Source organism: Phyllobates terribilis, unplaced genomic scaffold (genome assembly GCF_046119375.1).
Source record: "Phyllobates terribilis strain yellow unplaced genomic scaffold, ASM4611937v1 Scaffold_12__6_contigs__length_324123572, whole genome shotgun sequence".
Taxonomy (NCBI): Eukaryota; Metazoa; Chordata; class Amphibia; order Anura; family Dendrobatidae; genus Phyllobates; species Phyllobates terribilis.
The window spans coordinates 20,037,107-20,058,445 of record NW_027362772.1 but is presented as its reverse complement, the minus strand read 5'-3'; the positions used below and the strand labels follow the sequence as shown (position 1 = coordinate 20,058,445).

General features: G+C 44.2%; 1 protein-coding gene across 6 annotated transcripts in view; it reads right to left on the bottom strand.

The window, feature by feature from the left end:
• The window catches only part of LOC141171947 (uncharacterized), a 59,772-nt gene that overhangs the window by 21,710 nt on the left and 16,723 nt on the right, over positions 1 to 21,339 (bottom strand). For 2 of the 6 annotated variants that reach the window (XM_073655664.1, XM_073655665.1), the window contains 5 exons: positions 8,245 to 8,347; positions 6,216 to 6,255; positions 5,732 to 5,773; positions 4,551 to 4,814; positions 203 to 466 (listed from right to left, as the gene is read on the bottom strand). In XM_073655664.1, the coding sequence (XP_073511765.1) occupies positions 203 to 466; positions 4,551 to 4,814; positions 5,732 to 5,773; positions 6,216 to 6,219 (574 nt within the window). In that variant the 5' untranslated portion in view covers positions 6,220 to 6,255; positions 8,245 to 8,347. Of the gene's footprint in view, positions 1 to 202; positions 467 to 4,550; positions 4,815 to 5,731; positions 5,774 to 6,215; positions 6,256 to 8,244; positions 8,378 to 11,952; positions 12,129 to 17,306; positions 17,515 to 21,339 lie in introns of those variants that run through there. The other 4 variants (XM_073655668.1, XM_073655666.1, XM_073655669.1 and 1 more) reach the window with 4 other exon arrangements.

The following is a 21,339-nucleotide window of genomic DNA, read 5'->3' as shown; positions in this document are numbered from 1 at the left end:
TTATAGCTAGTGCCGCCATTACTACAATGCAGGGGAGGTTCTAGTGATGTGTCCTCCCTGTGCTTTAATGTTCATGGTACAATGGGAGAATAGATCACCAGGGGGGATGGTAATCTCTGGGGCACTGGCCCACACTCACTGATCCATGTCCCAAATATCTTTTGGGATGGGACTATATATATTCCAATGTATCGGCGCCCACCTGCAGTATACGGCTCGGCGTTCTTTCCGGTCACATTTTTCTTCCCGTACTCCATCTTGAAGTTGGCATGCAGATCGTCGTTGGTCTTCAGCAGCACGTGAGTGTGGTTGACCCTGGTGGCCGTGTCATTGTAACTGCCCTCACAGTGCACAGCAATGCCATTGGTGGTTGTTTTGTTGATGATACAGTGTATTTCCCTTCCCCTCCTGATCACCAGTCTCTGATCAGAGAAGTCAGGGCCATTAAAATATACACAACAGAAGCCTGCAACAAGATAACACAAGTCTTAGGAGAACCAGGGCTCGAAAGGGATAGAAAGTATTCAGAGAAGCCAAACTGGAATCAAGAACCATTGTTGTGCCATAATAAATCAGAGCTGCAGTGTAAAGTATGGATGAGAACCCCAATCCTATAATGGATTTCAGACTCCAACAAATAATGCAGGCAAATTGAAGCCATTAAAGGGGTATTCCCATCTCCAAGATCCTTTCCCAGTATGTAGTAGGTGTAATAATATTAATTTAAGCAAATAACTCTAGTTAGAAATTTAGTATAGTTCTTCTGATTAGCTATGTTGCTTACCCCATGTACAGAGCATTGCAGTAGCTTAGGTATTCATGGATATGACCACTCATAGTGGCAGTTAGTTACTAGTGGTCGTAATCATGGATACCTAAGCTAATTCAATGCCCTGCACATAGGGTAAACAACATAGCTAATCAGAAGAACTATACTATGTTTCTAATTGGAGATATTTGTAATTATTATTACACCTACTACATATTGGGATAGGATCTTAGATTAGATAGATAGATAGATAGATAGATAGATAGATAGATAGATAGATAGATTTTCTCAGACCCTCCCATCGCACAGGCCCTGAGGAGCGGGGTACTCCCACAAGGAGTGCAAAGTCTGGGAAGATGCTGAGGGAGTACCTATATAAAATATAAGCCCCCACCTAGCCTCCTATATAAAATATAAGCCCCCACCTAGCCTCCTATATAAAATATAAGCCCCCACATAGCCTCCTATATAAAATATAAGCCCCCACCTAGCCTCCTATATAAAATATAAGCCCCCACCTAGCCTCCTATATAAAATATAAGCCCCCGCCTAGCCTCCTATATAAAATATAAGCCCCCACCTAGCCTCCTATATAAAATATAAGCCCCCACATAGCCTCCTATATAAAATATAAGCCCCCACCTAGCCTCCTATATAAAATATAAGCCCCCACCTAGCCTCCTATATACAATATAAGCCCCCACCTAGCCTCCTATATAAAATATAAGCCCCCACCTAGCCTCCTATATAAAATATAAGCCCCCACCTAGCCTCCTATATAAAATATAAGCCCCCACCTAGCCTCCTATATAAAATATAAGCCCCCACCTAGCCTCCTATATAAAATATAAGCCCCCGCCTAGCCTCCTATATAAAATATAAGCCCCCGCCTAGCCTCCTATATAAAATATAAGCCCCCACCTAGCATCCTATATAAAATATAAGCCCCCACCTAGCCTCCTATATAAAATATAAGCCCCCACCTAGCCTCCTATATAAAATATAAGCCCCCACCTAGCCTCCTATATAAAATATAAGCCCCCACCTAGCCTCCTATATAAAATATAAGCCCCCGCCTAGCCTCCTATATAAAATATAAGCCCCCACATAGCCTCCTATATAAAATATAAGCCCCCACCTAGCCTCCTATATAAAATATAAGCCCCCACCTAGCCACCTATATAAAATATAAGCCCCCACCTAGCCTCCTATATAAAATATAAGCCCCCACCTAGCCTCCTATATAAAATATAAGCCCCCACCTAGCCTCCTATATAAAATATAAGCCCCCGCCTAGCCTCCTATATAAAATATAAGCCCCCACATAGCCTCCTATATAAAATATAAGCCCCCACCTAGCCTCCTATATAAAATATAAGCCCCCACCTAGCCTCCTATATAAAATATAAGCCCCCACCTAGCCTCCTATATAAAATATGAGCCCCCACATAGCCCCCTATATAAAATATGAGCCCCCACATAGCCCCCTATATAAAATGAGCCCCACAGCCTCTTATATACAGTATGAGGTCCACATAGCCTCCTATATACAGTAGGAGCCCCACACAGCCTCCTATATACAGTAGGAGCCCCACATAGCCCCCTATATACAGTAGGAGCCCCACACAGCCTCCTATATACAGTATGAGCCCCACATAGCCCACTATATACAGTATGAGCTTCACATAGCCTACTATATACAGTGTGAGCCTCACATAGCCTCTTATATACAGTATGAGCCTCACATAGCCTCTTATATACAGTGTGAGCCTCACACAGCCTCCTATATACAGTATGAGCCTCACATAGCCTACTATATACAGTGTGAGCCTCACATAGCCTCTTATATACAGTATGAGCCCCACATAGCCCCCTATATACAGTGTGAGCCTCACACAGCCTCCTATATACAGTGTGAGCCTCACACAGCCTCCTATATACAGTATGAGCCTCACATAGCCTACTATATACAGTGTGAGCCTCACATAGCCTCTTATATACAGTGTGAGCCTCACACAGCCTCCTATATACAGTATGAGCCTCACATAGCCTACTATATACAGTGTGAGCCTCACATAGCCTACTATATACAGTATGAGCCCCACACAGCCTCCTATATACAGTGTGAGCCTCACATAGCCTCTTATATACAGTATGAGCCCCACACAGCCTCCTATATAGTGTGAGCCTCACATAGCCTACTATATACAGTATGAGCCCCACACAGCCTCCTATATACAGTGTGAGCCTCACATAGCCTCTTATATACAGTATGAGCCCCACACAGCCTCCTATATACAGTAGGAGCCCCACACAGACTCCTATATACAGTATGAGCCCCACACAGCCTCCTATATACAGTAGGAGCCCCACACAGCCTCCTATATACAGTAGGAGCCCCACACAGCCTCCTATATACAGTAGGAGCCCCACACAGCCTCCTATATACAGTAGGAGCCCCACATAGCCTCTTATATACAGTATGAGCCCCACATAGCCCCCTATATACAGTGTGAGCCTCACACAGCCTCCTATATACAGTGTGAGCCTCACACAGCCTCCTATATACAGTATGAGCCTCACATAGCCTACTATATACAGTGTGAGCCTCACATAGCCTCTTATATACAGTGTGAGCCTCACACAGCCTCCTATATACAGTATGAGCCTCACATAGCCTACTATATACAGTGTGAGCCTCACATAGCCTACTATATACAGTATGAGCCCCACACAGCCTCCTATATACAGTGTGAGCCTCACATAGCCTCTTATATACAGTATGAGCCCCACACAGCCTCCTATATAGTGTGAGCCTCACATAGCCTACTATATACAGTATGAGCCCCACACAGCCTCCTATATACAGTGTGAGCCTCACATAGCCTCTTATATACAGTATGAGCCCCACACAGCCTCCTATATACAGTAGGAGCCCCACACAGACTCCTATATACAGTATGAGCCCCACACAGCCTCCTATATACAGTAGGAGCCCCACACAGCCTCCTATATACAGTAGGAGCCCCACACAGCCTCCTATATACAGTAGGAGCCCCACATAGCCTACTATATACAGTATGAGCCTCACATAGCCTCTTATATACAGTATGAGCCCCACATAGCCTCCTATACGCAGTGTGAGCCACCACACAGCCTCCTATATACAGTATGAGCCTCACATAGCCTACTATATACAGTGTGAGCCTCACATAGCCTCTTATATACAGTATGAGCCCCACATAGCCTCCTATACGCAGTGTGAGCCACCACATACCGCTATATACAGGCGCACTTACCTCACACCTGTTTCCCTGGCGCTCAGGCAGCATCTCGACAATGCTCACAAAACACAGAAAAGGATAACAGAGAATAAATGCATAACCAATAAAAAATTAAATATTGTAAGAGAAGATTAAGTTTTACATTTACCATAATTCAGCCAATTAACTAAAATTTTCCATCTAAAAACTTCCTCTAAAAATATTTAGATAGCTCTGAAATGGGTAGAGGGCTCAACTACTAGACCCGCGGGGGGCTTTACCCTATACAGGGAGTCCAAGGGATGGGGCATTGGTGTTATAGCTAGTGCCGCCATTACTACAATGCAGGGGAGGTTCTAGTGATGTGTCCTCCCTGTGCTTTAATGTTCATGGTACAATGGGAGAATAGATCACCAGGGGGGATGGTAATCTCTGGGGCACTGGCCCACACTCACTGATCCATGTCCCAAATATCTTTTGGGATGGGACTATATATATTCCAATGTATCGGCGCCCACCTGCAGTATACGGCTCGGCGTTCTTTCCGGTCACATTTTTCTTCCCGTACTCCATCTTGAAGTTGGCATGCAGATCGTCGTTGGTCTTCAGCAGCACGTGAGTGTGGTTGACCCTGGTGGCCGTGTCATTGTAACTGCCCTCACAGTGCACAGCAATGCCATTGGTGGTTGTTTTGTTGATGATACAGTGTATTTCCCTTCCCCTCCTGATCACCAGTCTCTGATCAGAGAAGTCAGGGCCATTAAAATATACACAACAGAAGCCTGCAACAAGATAACACAAGTCTTAGGAGAACCAGGGCTCGAAAGGGATAGAAAGTATTCAGAGAAGCCAAACTGGAATCAAGAACCATTGTTGTGCCATAATAAATCAGAGCTGCAGTGTAAAGTATGGATGAGAACCCCAATCCTATAATGGATTTCAGACTCCAACAAATAATGCAGGCAAATTGAAGCCATTAAAGGGGTATTCCCATCTCCAAGATCCTTTCCCAGTATGTAGTAGGTGTAATAATATTAATTTAAGCAAATAACTCTAGTTAGAAATTTAGTATAGTTCTTCTGATTAGCTATGTTGCTTACCCCATGTACAGAGCATTGCAGTAGCTTAGGTATTCATGGATATGACCACTCATAGTGGCAGTTAGTTACTAGTGGTCGTAATCATGGATACCTAAGCTAATTCAATGCCCTGCACATAGGGTAAACAACATAGCTAATCAGAAGAACTATACTATGTTTCTAATTGGAGATATTTGTAATTATTATTACACCTACTACATATTGGGATAGGATCTTAGATAAGATAGATAGATAGATAGATAGATAGATAGATAGATAGATAGATAGAATCTTAAAGATGGGAATAGTCCTTTAGTAATAACTGTGTCAAAATGGATCAGTACTACAGTGTAATGCATGGATGAGTATGGTGAACCTCTAACAAGACAGGACATATAATTTTTTGGGGTCAGCTGACATTACTATGTATGAAAAATCTAAGAGAGTTGTATCCAGGACCGAGAGAGGTCATCAATATCAGATGGTGAGGGGCTTACACTCGGGACCCCTAATGATCAGCTATTGCCACAGAGTGTACAGACCAGGAATATCACAGCTGGAGCCCTACTGATAGGATCGGTCATGGGTAACCCGTAATTTCCGAGAAGATATATGCTTACCAATATGGATCAATATACACAGGAGCAGTAACGTCCCGGTACCTGGAGAAATGCAATGATACAAGTTACCAAAACAGATGAAGAGTATTTGTAAACACAGAGTTGGAAGGATCGAGACAGATTATCAAATCTCCCAGATATTAAACTTTTCATTTTAAAGAAGGCAAAATAAAAAAGGTTTTAGCAATACTCGAGTTCTAGATTAAAGCTGGATGCACAAACGGCTGCTCGGACAAATGAAGTAATCCCCTGCATGAAACGAGGGGAACAAATGGGCACTAAAGTATCAAAAATAAGAATTAATTAGAAAAAAAGCAACTTTGTAGTAAAAGTGGAGTCTACCCAGGAGATCTGTGATCCCTCGCCCCAGATACAAGTCCACTTAGTGGGGGAAGAATGAGTCCACCTACATGATGGGATGTGATACTCTCTATAACCATTATTCAGTCCATGTCAGATGTTACATTAGTGCGAGGATACATACCCATGGTCCGGCTACTGCATAACAAATTTCCTTCTTGCACCTAAAAATAAAAATAGGTCAGTGATCAGATTGATCGTCCCGTCGGTTCTGGAAGGAGCCAAGTGTCAGGCAGCAATGTAAATGTACAAACCAAAGCATTCAGCAGCACTCTGCATGTGCTCAGATGCATGCAAACATTAAATATGGGAGATTTAAACTGCATTACTGCCATTTCACATAGTCACTGTTTGCATACATGTCAGTGCATGCATTGTGTAGCTGCACTCTCTAGTTTGTATATTATGCAGTCACAGCAGTTTGTACCTGTTCACATTTGCTTTTTTTCTGTTAGAATGCGCTGGTCAGTTTTTCTTTTTAGCAATGAAAATGTCTCCACTTGTTGCAATAAAAGCTGGGTTGTCCTCTAATTAGATATTGATCCCCAGTCCTTACAATTGGTTATTAATATCAGATTGATAGAAGTCAGACAACCAGCACCTCCACCGATCAACTGTTTATATTTGCCCTTCCGAGTTAACAGTGTATAGAGCTGGAACAGCACAGCTCCATTCAATGTGTAGTGGAACAGCTCAGCTCCTACAGTACCAAGAACAGCCACTACACAGTGAATGGAGCTGTACAATTTTTATATCTGGCAGTCCGAGGTGGTAACAGTATATAGAGCTGGAACAGCACAGCTATTGTCATTGTATAGTGGTTGTTCTTGGGTACAACAGCTCAGCTCCTACTGAATATAATACAACCTGAGTTGCAGTACCAGGAATGGCCACTACACAGTGAATGAAGCTGTGCTACTCCAGCTCTATACACTGTTTATATCTGGCCATCCAAGCTGCTAACAGTGTATAGAGCTGGAACAGCACAGCTCAATTTACTGTGTAGTGGTCGTTATTGGGTACAGCAGTTCAGCTCCTATTGACGTTACTAAAACCTGAGCTGCAGTACCAAGAACAGCCACTACACAGTGAATGGAGCTGTACAATTTTTATATCTGGCCATCCGAGGTGGTAACAGTATATAGAGCTGGAACAGCACAGCTATTGTCATTGTATAGTGGTTGTTCTTGGGTACAACAGCTCAGCTCCTACTGAATATAATACAACCTGAGTTGCAGTACCAGGAATGGCCACTACACAGCGCATGAAGCTGTGCTACTCCAGCTCTATACACTGTTTATATCTGTCCATCCAAGCTGCTAACAGTGTATAGAGCTGGAACAGCACAGCTCAATTTACTGTGTAGTGGTCGTTATTGGGTACAGCAGTTCAGCTCCTATTGACGTTACTAAAACCTGAGCTACAGTACCAAGAACAGCCATTACACAATGAATGAAGCTGTGCTGCTCCAGCTCTATACACTGTTTATATCTAGCCTTCCGGGGTGCTGACTGTGTATAGAGCTGGAACAGCACAGCTCTATTCACAGTGTAGTGTTCGTTTTCGGGTACTGCATCTCAGGTCCTATTGATGTTCCGAAAACCTGAGCTGCAGTACCAAGAATGGCCACTACACTGCAAGAATGGCGCTCTGCAACACCCTCTGGAACGGAGCAGAGGTACACATGCTCGATCCATTGTCTATGGGACATCAGAGTGCAGCGCTCCACTCTTTCCATCAGCCCCATAGACAATATGGTGGTGGCCGAGCATGCGCACCTCACCTCCATTCAGGGTGGGACTTTAAAGACCCGTTATCAGAGCTCCAGAGCCTCAATCTCAGTATCATAGGGGGTCCCAGCAATCAACATGTGAACCCCTATGCCATGGACAGGGTCTAATTGTTTTTTGGAGGAATAACCCTAAGCTCCAGAAGGCATTTTCTGAGTTCATTAAACCTGCCTGGACTGGAGGAACATGGCTGGAGGATGAAGATGAGAGTAATTGTATGAATTTCTTTGTGATGAATCTTGGATTTCTTTGTGATGAATCTTGGATAACTTTCGTAAATTAAAACCCAATTCCTGTGTATAAATGTATCACACAAGACAATGAGGCTCTGATTACATACAGCCATTGCTGCTGTATACTCACAATTGCCACCAATTCCCGTGACACCAAAGGAGTGCGCCCCGAGCAATGTGTTTTCGGACACCTTCTCAATCAGCAGTCACCTCCTCCGTACTCTTTTCCGCTTCTGCAGATGGGAGAATAATTCTTTATTTAACTGCAAAGTCAATGAGGAGGAAAGATCAGTGATAATTTGATAAACAATGTATCATCAAGTCCAATAAAGCCTGTTCTGACCGAGCAGGTTTTTTTGTGTCAAGCCCAAAAGTGGATTTTTAACAGTTTTATCTCCCATTTACTAATTACATTGGAAACATTATAACAGGGTTTTAAAGGGAACCTGACAGTAAATTCATGCTGCCCGAACCTCAGGAGAAGAATGAGCCATTGGCTCCATTATTGCAGCTGTGGATGTTATACTCTCATATTGTAACATTTCAGTGAAAACAAAGCTGTCCGTGGCCAATATTTGATAAATATCAGGTTTAGAGTCCCACCAGAGAGAGGTCGACTTGTCATGGCTGATGGGCTCTCATGAATAAGTTGTGCCTTCATATTTAATAGTATATTCTATATAGCTGTAATGTAGTGCACATCTCATAAATATAACGTTTGTACACCTTACAGAGGCGGCTGTATTGATTGTGTTTGTACATTATGCAATCTTTGCATCTTGCACCTGTTCGCACTTGCTTTATTCTCTTCGGAGGTGCTAGTCAGATTTTTGTTTTTTTGTAGCACGACATGGATTCTCAGAAATTCATGCAGCCGAAAACATTTGTGCAACGTGCCTGGAGAACAACTATCTAAGACTTATAATTAGGCTGTAAATAAACGTTACAAGGTATTTGCAACCTGCAGCCAAAAAAAAGGAATTTGCAGTTGGTCCCAAGTTTCCACAATGAGTTTTTGGTGAATTTTTGATTTGATTTTTATTTTCACAGTGTAAACAATGCAACGTCTCTGCGTTTCCAGCAAAGTCGAGGAGATCTTAAAAAAAAAAATCTCCAGCTCGCTGGGGTTCTTCTTTTTTTATGTTGCATAAACTTGACCTTGAAAAATGCAACATGTCAATTTCTCTTGCAAGAAAGCTGAGTTTTATGTGCAGATTTTCCCCATAGAATTGTATGAGATGTGGAAAATCTGCAGGTTAGAAAATATATATATATAAAATATATATATATATATATATATATATATATATATATATATATATATACACAGTATGTTTTAAGTGAGTTTCCGCACAATGACTAGCAATAAAGTTTATCAAAGCCTAATTCCAGGAAAGCTAAAAAACAAAGCAGCTTTATATAAAGCATGACAAACCAAAAAGAGCAAAAATTACTGCGTCAAAAATGCAATGAAAATAAAACAGCAAATAACCTGCAGAAATCTGCAACATCAAAAACTCACCAAATCCTCATTGTGGGAACGCGGCCTTACAATCAGTATCCGTGATGATGCCATGATTGGGAATGGTGCAGGATACCTGCCGATTGTAGACATTTTGTAACCAGCACCGGAATAAACCTTTACGTTTTAACTCCCATCCAGAATCAGCTCCAATTAACTGCTTTATGTTGCGTCCACACATTGCGGTCGTATTGCACATAATTTTGCAGAGATTCTCCAAATTTTTGTTAAAAATGTTGCAATTCTAACTCGAATGCATAAAAAAAAACCTCAATGCAATTGCAACTTGTGAATGTCGCCTTAATGTTATCCAAAAGTCTTTGATCACACAATAAATAATTAGGAGCCTTCTTAGAAGGTTCTTAAAGAGCAATTCAAGAAAATACAAAGAAAATCAGAATAAGAAACAAATGTCTACAATGTATCCTGAGCAGAGGAGGATTATATATTTTCTGATGGAACGTGTCGCTATGTATCCAGAGGCAAGAATAGGTGTGATACAATAATGACGATGTGACCAAAAGAAATGTGATACATTGTCATAGGAAAGTTCCAGGAATTTGCTAAGGTGCAGTGGACGTGCCAGAATAAACCAGGTGGAGGGAACACCTGGCCAATAATATATGCACATCGATACAAAACTTTATATTAAATGTCTATGGTATTTATCTAAAGAGAGAAGCAATAAAGCATTTTTTCAGCTCAGCGGACAAAAAACAATCCCTAACACAAAGCCATGGATGGAAAAAAAATGGTTACGAGTCTCAGAAAATGCAGACACAATTATTAATAAAACTTAAATCCAGTATCACCATAATCACACTGATCTGGAGAGTCAGGTCGTCAGGTCATTTTTACAGTACAATGAATGCTGTAAACATAAAACCTAAAAAAACAATGGTAGAATTGATATTGACATGTGATTAACATGCAAGAATATAAAAAGGTCAGGGAGAAAAGATGAATAATATTATACAGTTATAATTAAAATTATTCACACACACCCCCCCACCGGCATATCCATTGTAACTTCGGATGATTAGTAACATTTATAAACGTTTTCAATAAAGAAACAAGAAGAATGTAAATATCTGAACAAAACTGATACAACAAATGATTTAAATTGAGCACAAAGTATCTCTTCTACTAACTGCTTTGGCGGCAGAGTCAGACACCGGCTGAGTTCCTGAAGGATCTTCAGGCCCTTTCCTTGCCAGGTAAGGCCGGTTTTGGGCAATTTGCCCTCCTCTAAAAGCTGCAGTTCAGAGTTTTAATGGCTTTAAGTAGAAGTTTATTCTCTCAAAGTTTGAGGCTGTGAGCCCATGATGAGTTTTTTAAGCGTTTCCGCAGTGGCAAAAACGCTGCAGAAATGCTTAAAAAACGCATGGTAGAAGGCCTGCAATGTCCCTCAATGATAATCCGCTTGTGCTGTGCACATGCTGTGGAAATTTCCGCTGCGGATTATCATTGCGGAAAAAAACGCAGCACTACCAATTATTTTGCGGATGCGCTGCGTTTTCACCGCCATTGACTTGCATTAGACCGCATGGATTACGCATCACTGTATATGTAGATGCGGATTCCATGTGGTTCAATGTGCGGATGGTACCCGGGTGTGGAGAAGAGGAGACTCTCCTCCGGACCCGGGTACCATAGAACCTGTAAAAAAAAGAATAAAATAAAAAATAAATATATACTTACCTTCTGGCGGCCTGCGCTGCGCTCCTCCTTGCATGCCGGCAGATCGCGATGGACTGAAGGACCTGCACTGACGTCATAGTCATGTGACGGGTCATGCGACGCTGACGTTGGCAGGTCATTCAGTGTACCGCTGCCGGCAAGAGAGAACGGAGGGAAACCAAGACTGCGGGGGCCATCAGAGAGTAAGAATAGATTTATTTTTTAACTATTCTTTCGGTCACACCATTTAAATCCATGCTGTTTGCTGTTTGCATGTATTTATATAGTGTGACCAAGTTGTCAAGCACTTTCCAAGTGGAAAGCGCTTGACAACCCGCATGCAGAAATACGTGTGAAGAACGCTTCAAATCCGCATGTCCCTGGCAGGAAAACGCTTGTACAATCCGCATGTGTTTTTTTCTGCATCGTGGGCACATAGCCTAATTCTATCAAAAAACTTTAACTAAAACTTAGAAACTTTCACAGGATCCTCCCAATAACTTCCTGTTTTCTCAGGAGTAATCTAAGGATCAAGATGTGTATAAACTCCAAAGTTTCGCCTATAGGACGGACATCTCCCTGTCGCCCTGAGAAAATGAAGGGACATCTGATAATAATGTGGACATTGTTACTTACAGGAGACGAGGGCGGTCGCCATCTTGTCCAGGGATATCGCTGCCCACTTCTCATCACTTCATGCAGCACCGCTTTGTCTGCACTATTATTTTACAGCTTTTTACATCAGTCAAAACACTTCCTTTATGGCAAAAGTTCAACTACAATACTACAACCTCTTAACTGGATCCCCGCCTCACAAGGAAACTGTCACGTTTCCTCCTCTCAATGTGTCTTGACTCAGTGACTGACAGCTCAGTTGTCCAATCTAGTTTAGGGGTGTGCTGAGCGGTCTGTATTTTGAGTGACAGCTCAGACGTCCAATCTGGGACTGGAAGGGGCTCAGCTTACTTCAGGTGTTCCCTGTTCCAAGTGATTACTTAGCTAAGCTGTCAGTCCCAGATCTCTGCCAGTCCTGTGTGGTGCTTCCTCTGTGCTTGGTATTCTGAATTCAGCCATTCTGGTCTTCTGTTGCCGGACCCTGGATTTGCCTATTGACTAGACTTTGTACTACCCCTTTTGCCTTGACGGACTCTGACCTTGGAATTCTGACCCCGGACTGTGACCTGACTTCACCTTTGTCTCTTCCCTCTGTTTGTGAGGAATCCTCCTGGCTCTTGATCTCAGATTTCTTGACTACCCTGACCTGTTTTTCCGCATTCATTACCTTTCCTTCTCCCTAGTGCCACATCTTTTTTTTATTTTTGCTTTGGCATATCTGTATAAGTGATTTTTTTTGGGGGGGGGGTCGGGAGAGGTAATTTTTTGTTTTGAATGACTACATTTACTTTACCATATAATGTTCTGGAAATGAAATAAAATTCTAAGTGGGTGAAATGGTGAAAAAAAACACTGCTCAATGTGCAGTAAAATTGACCTGACAATAGGATTCTCTACATCAGAAGGATTACAACGAAACCAAAATTGTATCGTTACATAAATAAACAAAACACAGAAATCTACATGAGCACAATCCACACAAACCAAGGACATGATCCTATGATCTGCCATCCGTAACTGCACAGACGGGTTACAGAGAAGAAAGACAGCGGTCCATCAGGTTCAAGATTTCTTCACTACTTACATATTCTTTCGCTACTCCTCTTTCTCCTCTCTGCACCTTTTTTTTCTATCCATTTCAGTCACCGACTACATTGTATCCTGATCAGAGGAGGATTGTGCATTTTCTGATGGAACATGTTGTTATTAGAGCTGAGCGAACCTTCGGCGTTCGTACTGGACACCTAGTGCCCGGTGCTGAACTCCGAACACGGACTTCTCCTGGAAGTACATTTTACGGCTTGGGAGTCCAGAGAGAAAAAAAAAGGTGAGAGACAAAAAAAAAAGGAATGGGAGAGGAAAAAAAAAAGGAGACAAAGAAAAGGGGAGAGTGAGAAAGGAGAGGAGAGAAAGAGAGGGTGAGAAAAGGAGAGAAAAAGAGTGTGAGAAAAGGAGAGAAAAAGAGTGTGAGAAAAGGGGAGAAAGAGTGGGAGAAAAGGAGAGAAAGAGAGGGAGAAAAGGAGAGAAAGAGGGAGAAAAGGAGAGAAGGAGAAGGAGAAAAGGAGAGAAAGAGAGGGAGAAAAGGAGAGAAAGAGGGAGAAAAGGAGAGAAAGAGAGGGAGAAAAGGAGAGAAAGAGAGGGAGAAAAGGAGAGAAAGAGAGGGAGAAAAGGAGAGAAAGAGAGGGAGAAAAGGAGAGAAAGAGAGGGAGAAAAGGAGAGAAAGAGAGGGAGAAAAGGAGAGAAAGAGAGGGAGAAAAGGAGAGAAAGAGAGGGAGAAAAGGAGAGAAAGAGAGGGAGAAAAGGAGAGAGAGGGAGAAAAGGAGAGAGAGGGAGAAAAGGAGAGAGAGGGAGAAAAGGAGAGAGAGGGAGAAAAGGAGAGAGAGGGAGAAAAGGAGAGAGAGGGAGAAAAGGAGAGAGAGGGAGACAAGGAGAGAGAGGGAGACAAGGAGAGAGAGGGAGACAAGGAGAGAGAGGGAGACAAGGAGAGAGAGGGAAAAAAGGAGAGAGAGGGAAAAAAGGAGAGAGAGGGAGAAAAGGAGAGAGAGGGAGAAAAGGAGAGAGAGGGAGAAAAGGAGAGAGAGGGAGAAAAGGAGAGAGAGGGAGAAAAGGAGAGAGAGGGAGAAAAGGAGAGAGAGGGAGAAAAGGAGGGAGAGGGAGAAAAGGAGGGAGAGGGAGAAAAGGAGGGAGAGGGAGAAAAGGAGGGAGAGGGAGAAAAGGAGAGAGATAAAGACAGAAAAAGGAGAGAAGGAGAGAAGGGGAGAGAGAAAAAGGAGAGGAGGGAGAGAAAAAAAAGGAGAGAGGAAGAGAAAGCAAAAGGAGAGAGACAAAAAGGAGAGAAAGAGAAAAACAAAAAAAAAGGGAAAGAGAGGAGAAAATGAGACAGAAAAAAAGGAGAGAAAGAGGGAGAAAAAAAAAAGAGAAAAACAAAAAAAAAGGGGAGAGAATATTTTCCTGCTCCAAATTTCGGGTCCCCATTGATTTCTATGGGGTTTGGTTTCTGGTTCAAGTTCAGGTACAGTTCTGGCACTAAAGTTTGGTAGAAACCAACGAACCCGAACTTCCACAGATCCGCTCAACCCTAGTTGTATCCAGATCAGGCAACTAACATTATCATTGGAACGCTTCAGGAATTTGATATGGTGCAGTGGACATGCCAGAATAAAGCCAGGGGGGGTGAACAGCTGGGCAATAATATATACATATAGATACAATACTTTATATTAACTGTTTATGGTATTATTCATCTAAAAAGAGAAACAATAATGCAGTTTTTCCAGGTTGAGTATAGTCTAAGCTCTCCAAACTTTCCTTCTTCTGACCCATACACAAGAGACTGTCACACACACCAGAGACTACAAGATCTGGACACCAAAAATAATCAGTTACTGAGAAGATTGTTATATATATAGGTGATAATGACTGGAGGACGCTACTGTATCATCTCAGATGTGTCTTAACAGTACAAAAAAAAGTTGATGGCAGAAACTTTGATTAGAATCAAATGTAAAATATTATATTGTGAGATCTGCAGAATCAAGAGCGGAATATACAAAGGTGAAAAAAATATCTATATAAATAAATATACATAACGCCGGCATCTTCAGCAGCTCCTGGGCTGATCAGGTTGTGACTTAGATACGTGCAGATCGCAAAAAGGTTTAGGTTCTGGGGATTGTTTTAAATTCAAGACGATTTGTTAATTTCTAAGCACTTCACAGTCTGAGTAATATCACCGCACTACTGACATAAGACCGTAGTGACTGAGTAATATCACCGCACTACTGACATAAGACCGTAGTGACTGAGTAATATCACCGCATTACTGACATAAGACCGTAGTGACTGAGTAATATCACCGCACTACTGACATAAGACCGTAGTGACTGAGTAATATCACCGCACTACTGACATAAGACCGTAGTGACTGAGTAATATCACCGCATTACTGACATAAGACCGTAGTGACTGAGTAATATCACCGCACTACTGACATAAGACCGTAGTGACTGAGTAATATCACCGCATTACTGACATAAGACCGTAGTGACTGAGTAATATCACCGCACTACTGACATAAGACCGTAGTGACTGAGTAATATCACCGCACTACTGACACAAGTCCGTAGTGACTGAGTAATATCACCGCACTACTGACACAAGACCGTAGTGACTGAGTAATATCACCGCACTACTGACATAAGACCGTAGTGACTGAGTAATATCACCGCACTACTGACATAAGACCGTAGTGACTGAGTAATATCACCGCACTACTGACATAAGACCGTAGTGACTGAGTAATATCACCGCACTACTGACATAAGACCGTAGTGACTGAGTAATATCACCGCACTACTGACATAAGACCGTAGTGACTGAGTAATATCACCGCACTACTGACAAAAGACCGTAGTGACTGAGTAATATCACCGCACCATAATCACAGATTACCACCACATTGTAATACATTACATAAACGATAACCACAAATCAATTTTTTTTAACCCCGTATGGACCAGGACAAATTTGGCCATAAGGACCAAACATTTTTTCCTTTTTTTTTCTTACATTTTCGAAGTCCAGGAGCCGTATTATTCAAAGGATAGGTCATCAATATTATAAACAGGGACAGCCTCTTTTATAAGGGTTCTCCACATTGAATTAATCTCTTTTCTCAACAATAGGCAGAACACAATTGCTGGGACCCCCAATAATTAAGACTCATGCAGATGTTTCGTCTAATCTCGGACCACAATGCACGGACTGGCAGCGGCGCTGCTGACCAGAGCGTCACAGCCTCATAGAAATATATGAAGCCGGCACGGTCCGGTCTGAGATTGGACTGATTTGCACAGATGTCTGCATGGGCCCTAAGGCTGAATCCAGACATCCATGTTTCACAGTCTGCGTACGGTGCACAATGTCCGGACTGACCGCGTGTCTCCTATCCTGGACCACCAGCCTCATAGCATAGGAGACCAGCGGCCGGTCCAGTAATTGCGGTATGTAAATGGATTGTGAAACACAAATGCCTAAATCAGATAGCAAGTGTTCAATTCCCCTGCAGCGCCCCTGATGGGGAAACCAGGTATTACACAGTGCCCATTTACATCAATGGGGTCACTAATACAGATAGGACGGATCCTCCAGAGACAGAGATGCTATTTAGAACCTCTCTTTATGAGGATCCTAAATAATGGACCCCCCAATTGTTTCCAGAATTCACTACTAGGGTATATATATATATATATATATATATATATATATATATATATATAATATATATATATATATATATGTATAGGGGTCTAGAAAGGGAACAATACGGGAAGACAATGAGTAAGTTACAGTTTCCACATGAGCGCTGTGTATGCTATGGAGGCAGCAGCACTACAATAGATCCCTGCGATCATATGATCGCCGGGTGACAGATCAATCATTATGTTACTTGGGATCACTAGGAGAAATAAATAAAAAAAAAGAAAAGTAAAAATAATCATTATAGTACAGGTCCTCATCTCCTGTCTACAGCGTCGCCCTTTGTCCTGGGGCCCCTGGCAGCATGGCAGGTAGGGCCCGGCTCCTCACTATGTGCACACAGACATATATGCTGTCATATAATCCTTCTACTCATTGCTTACACAAAGCAACCAAAAGAGAGCGTCACACAGTGCCTGAATAGTGAAGGGGTTAATAGTGCGGTTTCACTGCATTGAAAGGCAGTTCCCGATACTTGTTGTTTTGAAAGTTTTTAGTGATTAAAAAGCAGAATGTAGAACAGTAGAAGCTCAGACGTTTAGGTAATAAGATGAACTTCTCTTTCTCGCCCTAAAACTAAAGTGACAGTTAAAAGAATGAAAATTCTGGTTACTTACAGGAGACGAAGGACGGGCGGCCGTGCTGGGAATCGCTGCTCATGCCTCTCTCACAAGACATTTAAAGCTACGTGCAGTATTTTCTCAATGGCATGGCTGTATTTTTCAGGAAATCCTCACATCAGTTACATTTCATTTTTTTCTTGAGTATTGCATCAGCCGCAACATCCCCCTCCTGGCCCAAGTCAGCAGGAAGTTTTGCTGCTCAGATACTAGCGTGGATAGGGCAGGATTCAACCATTCCTGGTAAGGCAATTTCATACACTGCTCAAAAAATAAAGGGAACACTGAAATAACACATCCTAGATCTGAATGAATGAAATATTCTCATTGAATACTTTGTTCTGTACAAAGTTGAATGTGCTGACAACAAAATCACACAAAAATCATCAATGGAAATCAAATTTATTAACCAATGGAGGCCTGGATTTGGAGTCACCCCCAAAATTAAAGTGGAAAAACACACTACAGGCTGATCCAACTTTGATGTAATGTCCTTAAAACAAGTCAAAATGAGGCTCAGTATTGTGTGAGGCCTCCACGTGCCTGTATGACCTCCCTACAACGCCTGGGCATGCTCCTGATGAGGCTGAGTATTGTGTGAGGCCTCCACGTGCCTGTATGACCTCCCTACAACGCCTGGGCATGCTCCTGATGAGGCTCAGTATTGTGTGTGGCCTCCACGTGCCTGTATGACCTCCCTACAACGCCTGGGCATGCTCCTGATGAGGCTCAGTATTGTGTGTGGCCTCCACGTGCCGGTATGACCTCTCTACAATGCCTGGGCATGCTCCTGATGAGGCTGAGTATTGTGTGTGGCCTCCACGTGCCTGTATGACCTCCCTACAACGCCTGGGCATGCTCCTGATGAGGCTGAGTATTGTGTGTGGCCTCCACATGCCTGTATGACCACCCTACAACGCCTGGGCATGCTCCTGATGATTCTGAGTATTGTGTGTGGCCTTCACGTGCCTGTATGACCTCCCTACAACGCCTGGGCATGCTCCTGATGAGGCTCAGTATTGTGTGTGGCCTCCACGTGCCTGTATGACCTCCCTACAATGCCTGGGCATGCTCCTGATGAGGCTGAGTATTGTGTGTGGCCTCCACGTGCCTGTATGACCTCCCTACAACGCCTGGGCATGCTCCTGATGAGGCTCAGTATTGTGTGTGGCCTCCACGTGTCTGTATGACCTCCCTACAACGCCTGGGCATGCTCCTGATGAGGCTCAGTATTGTGTGTGGCCTCCACGTGCCGGTATGACCTCCCTACAATGCCTGGGCATGCTCCTGATGAGGCTGAGTATTGTGTGTGGCCTCCACATGCCTGTATGACCACCCTACAACGCCTGGGCATGCTCCTGATGATTCTGAGTATTGTGTGTGGCCTTCACGTGCCTGTATGACCTCCCTACAACGCCTGGGCATGCTCCTGATGAGGCTGAGTATTGTGTGTGGCCTCCACGTGCCTGTATGACCTCCCTACAACGCCTGGGCATGCTCCTGATGAGGCTCAGTATTGTGTGTGGCCTCCACGTGTCTGTATGACCTCCCTACAATGCCTGGGCATGCTCCTGATGAGGCTCAGTATTGTGTGTGGCCTCCACGTGCCGGTATGACCTCCCTACAACGCCTGGGCATGCTCCTGATGAGGCTGAGTATTGTGTGTGGCCTCCACATGCCTGTATGACCACCCTACAACGCCTGGGCATGCTCCTGATGATTCTGAGTATTGTGTGTGGCCTTCACGTGCCTGTATGACCTCCCTACAACGCCTGGGCATGCTCCTGATGAGGCTCAGTATTGTGTGGCCTCCACGTGCCTGTATGACCTCCCTACAATGCCTGGGCATGCTCCTGATGAGGCTGAGTATTGTGTGTGGCCTCCACGTGCCTGTATGACCTCCCTACAACGCCTGGGCATGCTCCTGATGAGGCTCAGTATTGTGTGTGGCCTCCACGTGTCTGTATGACCTCCCTACAACGCCTGGGCATGCTCCTGATGAGGCTCAGTATTGTGTGTGGCCTCCACGTGCCGGTATGACCTCCCTACAACGCCTGGGCATGCTCCTGATGAGGCTCAGTATTGTGTGTGGCCTCCACGTGCCTGTATGACCTCCCTACAACGCCTGGGCATGCTCCTGATGAGGCTCAGTATTGTGTGTGGCCTCCACGTGCCGGTATGACCTCTCTACAATGCCTGGGCATGCTCCTGATGAGGCTGAGTATTGTGTGTGGCCTCCACGTGCCTGTATGACCTCCCTACAACGCCTGGGCATGCTCCTGATGAGGCTGAGTATTGTGTGTGGCCTCCACATGCCTGTATGACCACCCTACAATGCCTGGGCATGCTCCTGATGATTCTGAGTATTGTGTGTGGCCTCCACGTGCCTGTATGACCACCCTACAACGCCTGGGCATGCTCCTGATGAGGCTGAGTATTGTGTGTGGCCTCCACGTGCCTGTATGACCTCCCTACAACGCCTGGGCATGCTCCTGATGAGGCTGAGTATTGTGTGTGGCCTCCACGTGCCTGTATGACCTCCCTACAACGCCTGGGCATGCTCCTGATGAGGCTCAGTATTGTGTGTGGCCTCCACGTGCCTGTATGACCTCCCTACAACGCCTGGGCATGCTCCTGATGAGGCTCAGTATTGTGTGTGGCCTCCACGTGCCTGTATGACCTCCCTACAACGCCTGGGGATGCTCCTGATGAGGCTCAGTATTGTGTGTGGCCTCCACATGCCTGTATGACCTCCCTACAACGCCTGGGCATGCTCCTGATGAGGCTGAGTATTGTGTGTGGCCTCCACGTGCCTGTATGACCTCCCTACAACGCCTGGGCATGCTCCTGATGAGGCTCAGTATTGTGTGTGGCCTCCACGTGCCTGTATGACCTCCCTACAACGCCTGGGCATGCTCCTGATGAGGCCGAGTATTGTGTGTGGCCTCCACGTGCCTGTATGACCTCCCTACAATGCCTGGGCATGCTCCTGATGAGGTTGCGGATGGTCTCCTGTGGGGTCTCCTCCCAGACCTGGACTAAAGCATCCGCCAACTCCTGGATAGTCTGTGGTGCAACGTGACGTTGGTGGATGGAGCGAGACATGATGTCCCAGATCTGCTCAATCGGATTCAGGTCTGGGGAACAGGCGGGCCAGTCCATAGCTTCAATGCCTTCATCTTGCAGGAACTGCTGACACACTCCAGCCACATGAGGTCTGGCATTGTCCTGCATTAGGAGGAACCCAGGGCCAACCGCACCAGCACGGTGTTGGGCTGTGAGCACAACCCCCATCTGTGGACATCGGGCCCTCATACCACCCTCTAACCGTTTGTGCAGACACATGCACATTTGTGGCCTGCTGGAGGTCATTTTGCAGGGCTCTGGCAGTGCTCCTCCTGTTCCTCCTTGCACAAAGGCGGAGGTAGCGGTCATTCTGCTGGGTTGTTGCCCTCCTACGGCCCCCTCCACGTTTCCTGGTGTACTGTCCCGTCTCCTGGTAGCGCCTCCAGCCTCTGGACACTACGCTGACAGACACAGCAAACCTTCTTGCCACAGCTCGCATTGATGTGCCATCCTGGATGAGCTGCACTACCTGAGCAACTTCTGTGGGTTCTAGAGTCCGTCTCATGCTACCACGAGTGTGAAAGCACAACCAACATTCAAAAGTGACCAAAACATCAGCCAGAAAGCATTGGTACGGAGATGTGGTCTGTGGTCCCCACCTGCAGAACCACTCCTTTATTGAGGGTGTCTTGATAATTGCCAATAATTTCCATCTATTGTCCATTCCATTTGCACAACAGCATGTGAAATTGATTGTCAATCAGTGTTGCTTCCTAAGTGGACAGTTTGATTTCACAGAAGTTTAATTTACTTGGAGTTATATTCTGTTGTTTAAGTGGTCCCTTATTTTTTTTGAGCAGTGTAGTTTTTTTTTCTCACTTTCTTTTCCGATTCCCCTTTGTTTTTTTGCAAAACAAGTTGTAGTTTTGAATGACATAATTCAGTTTGCCACATAATATACTGA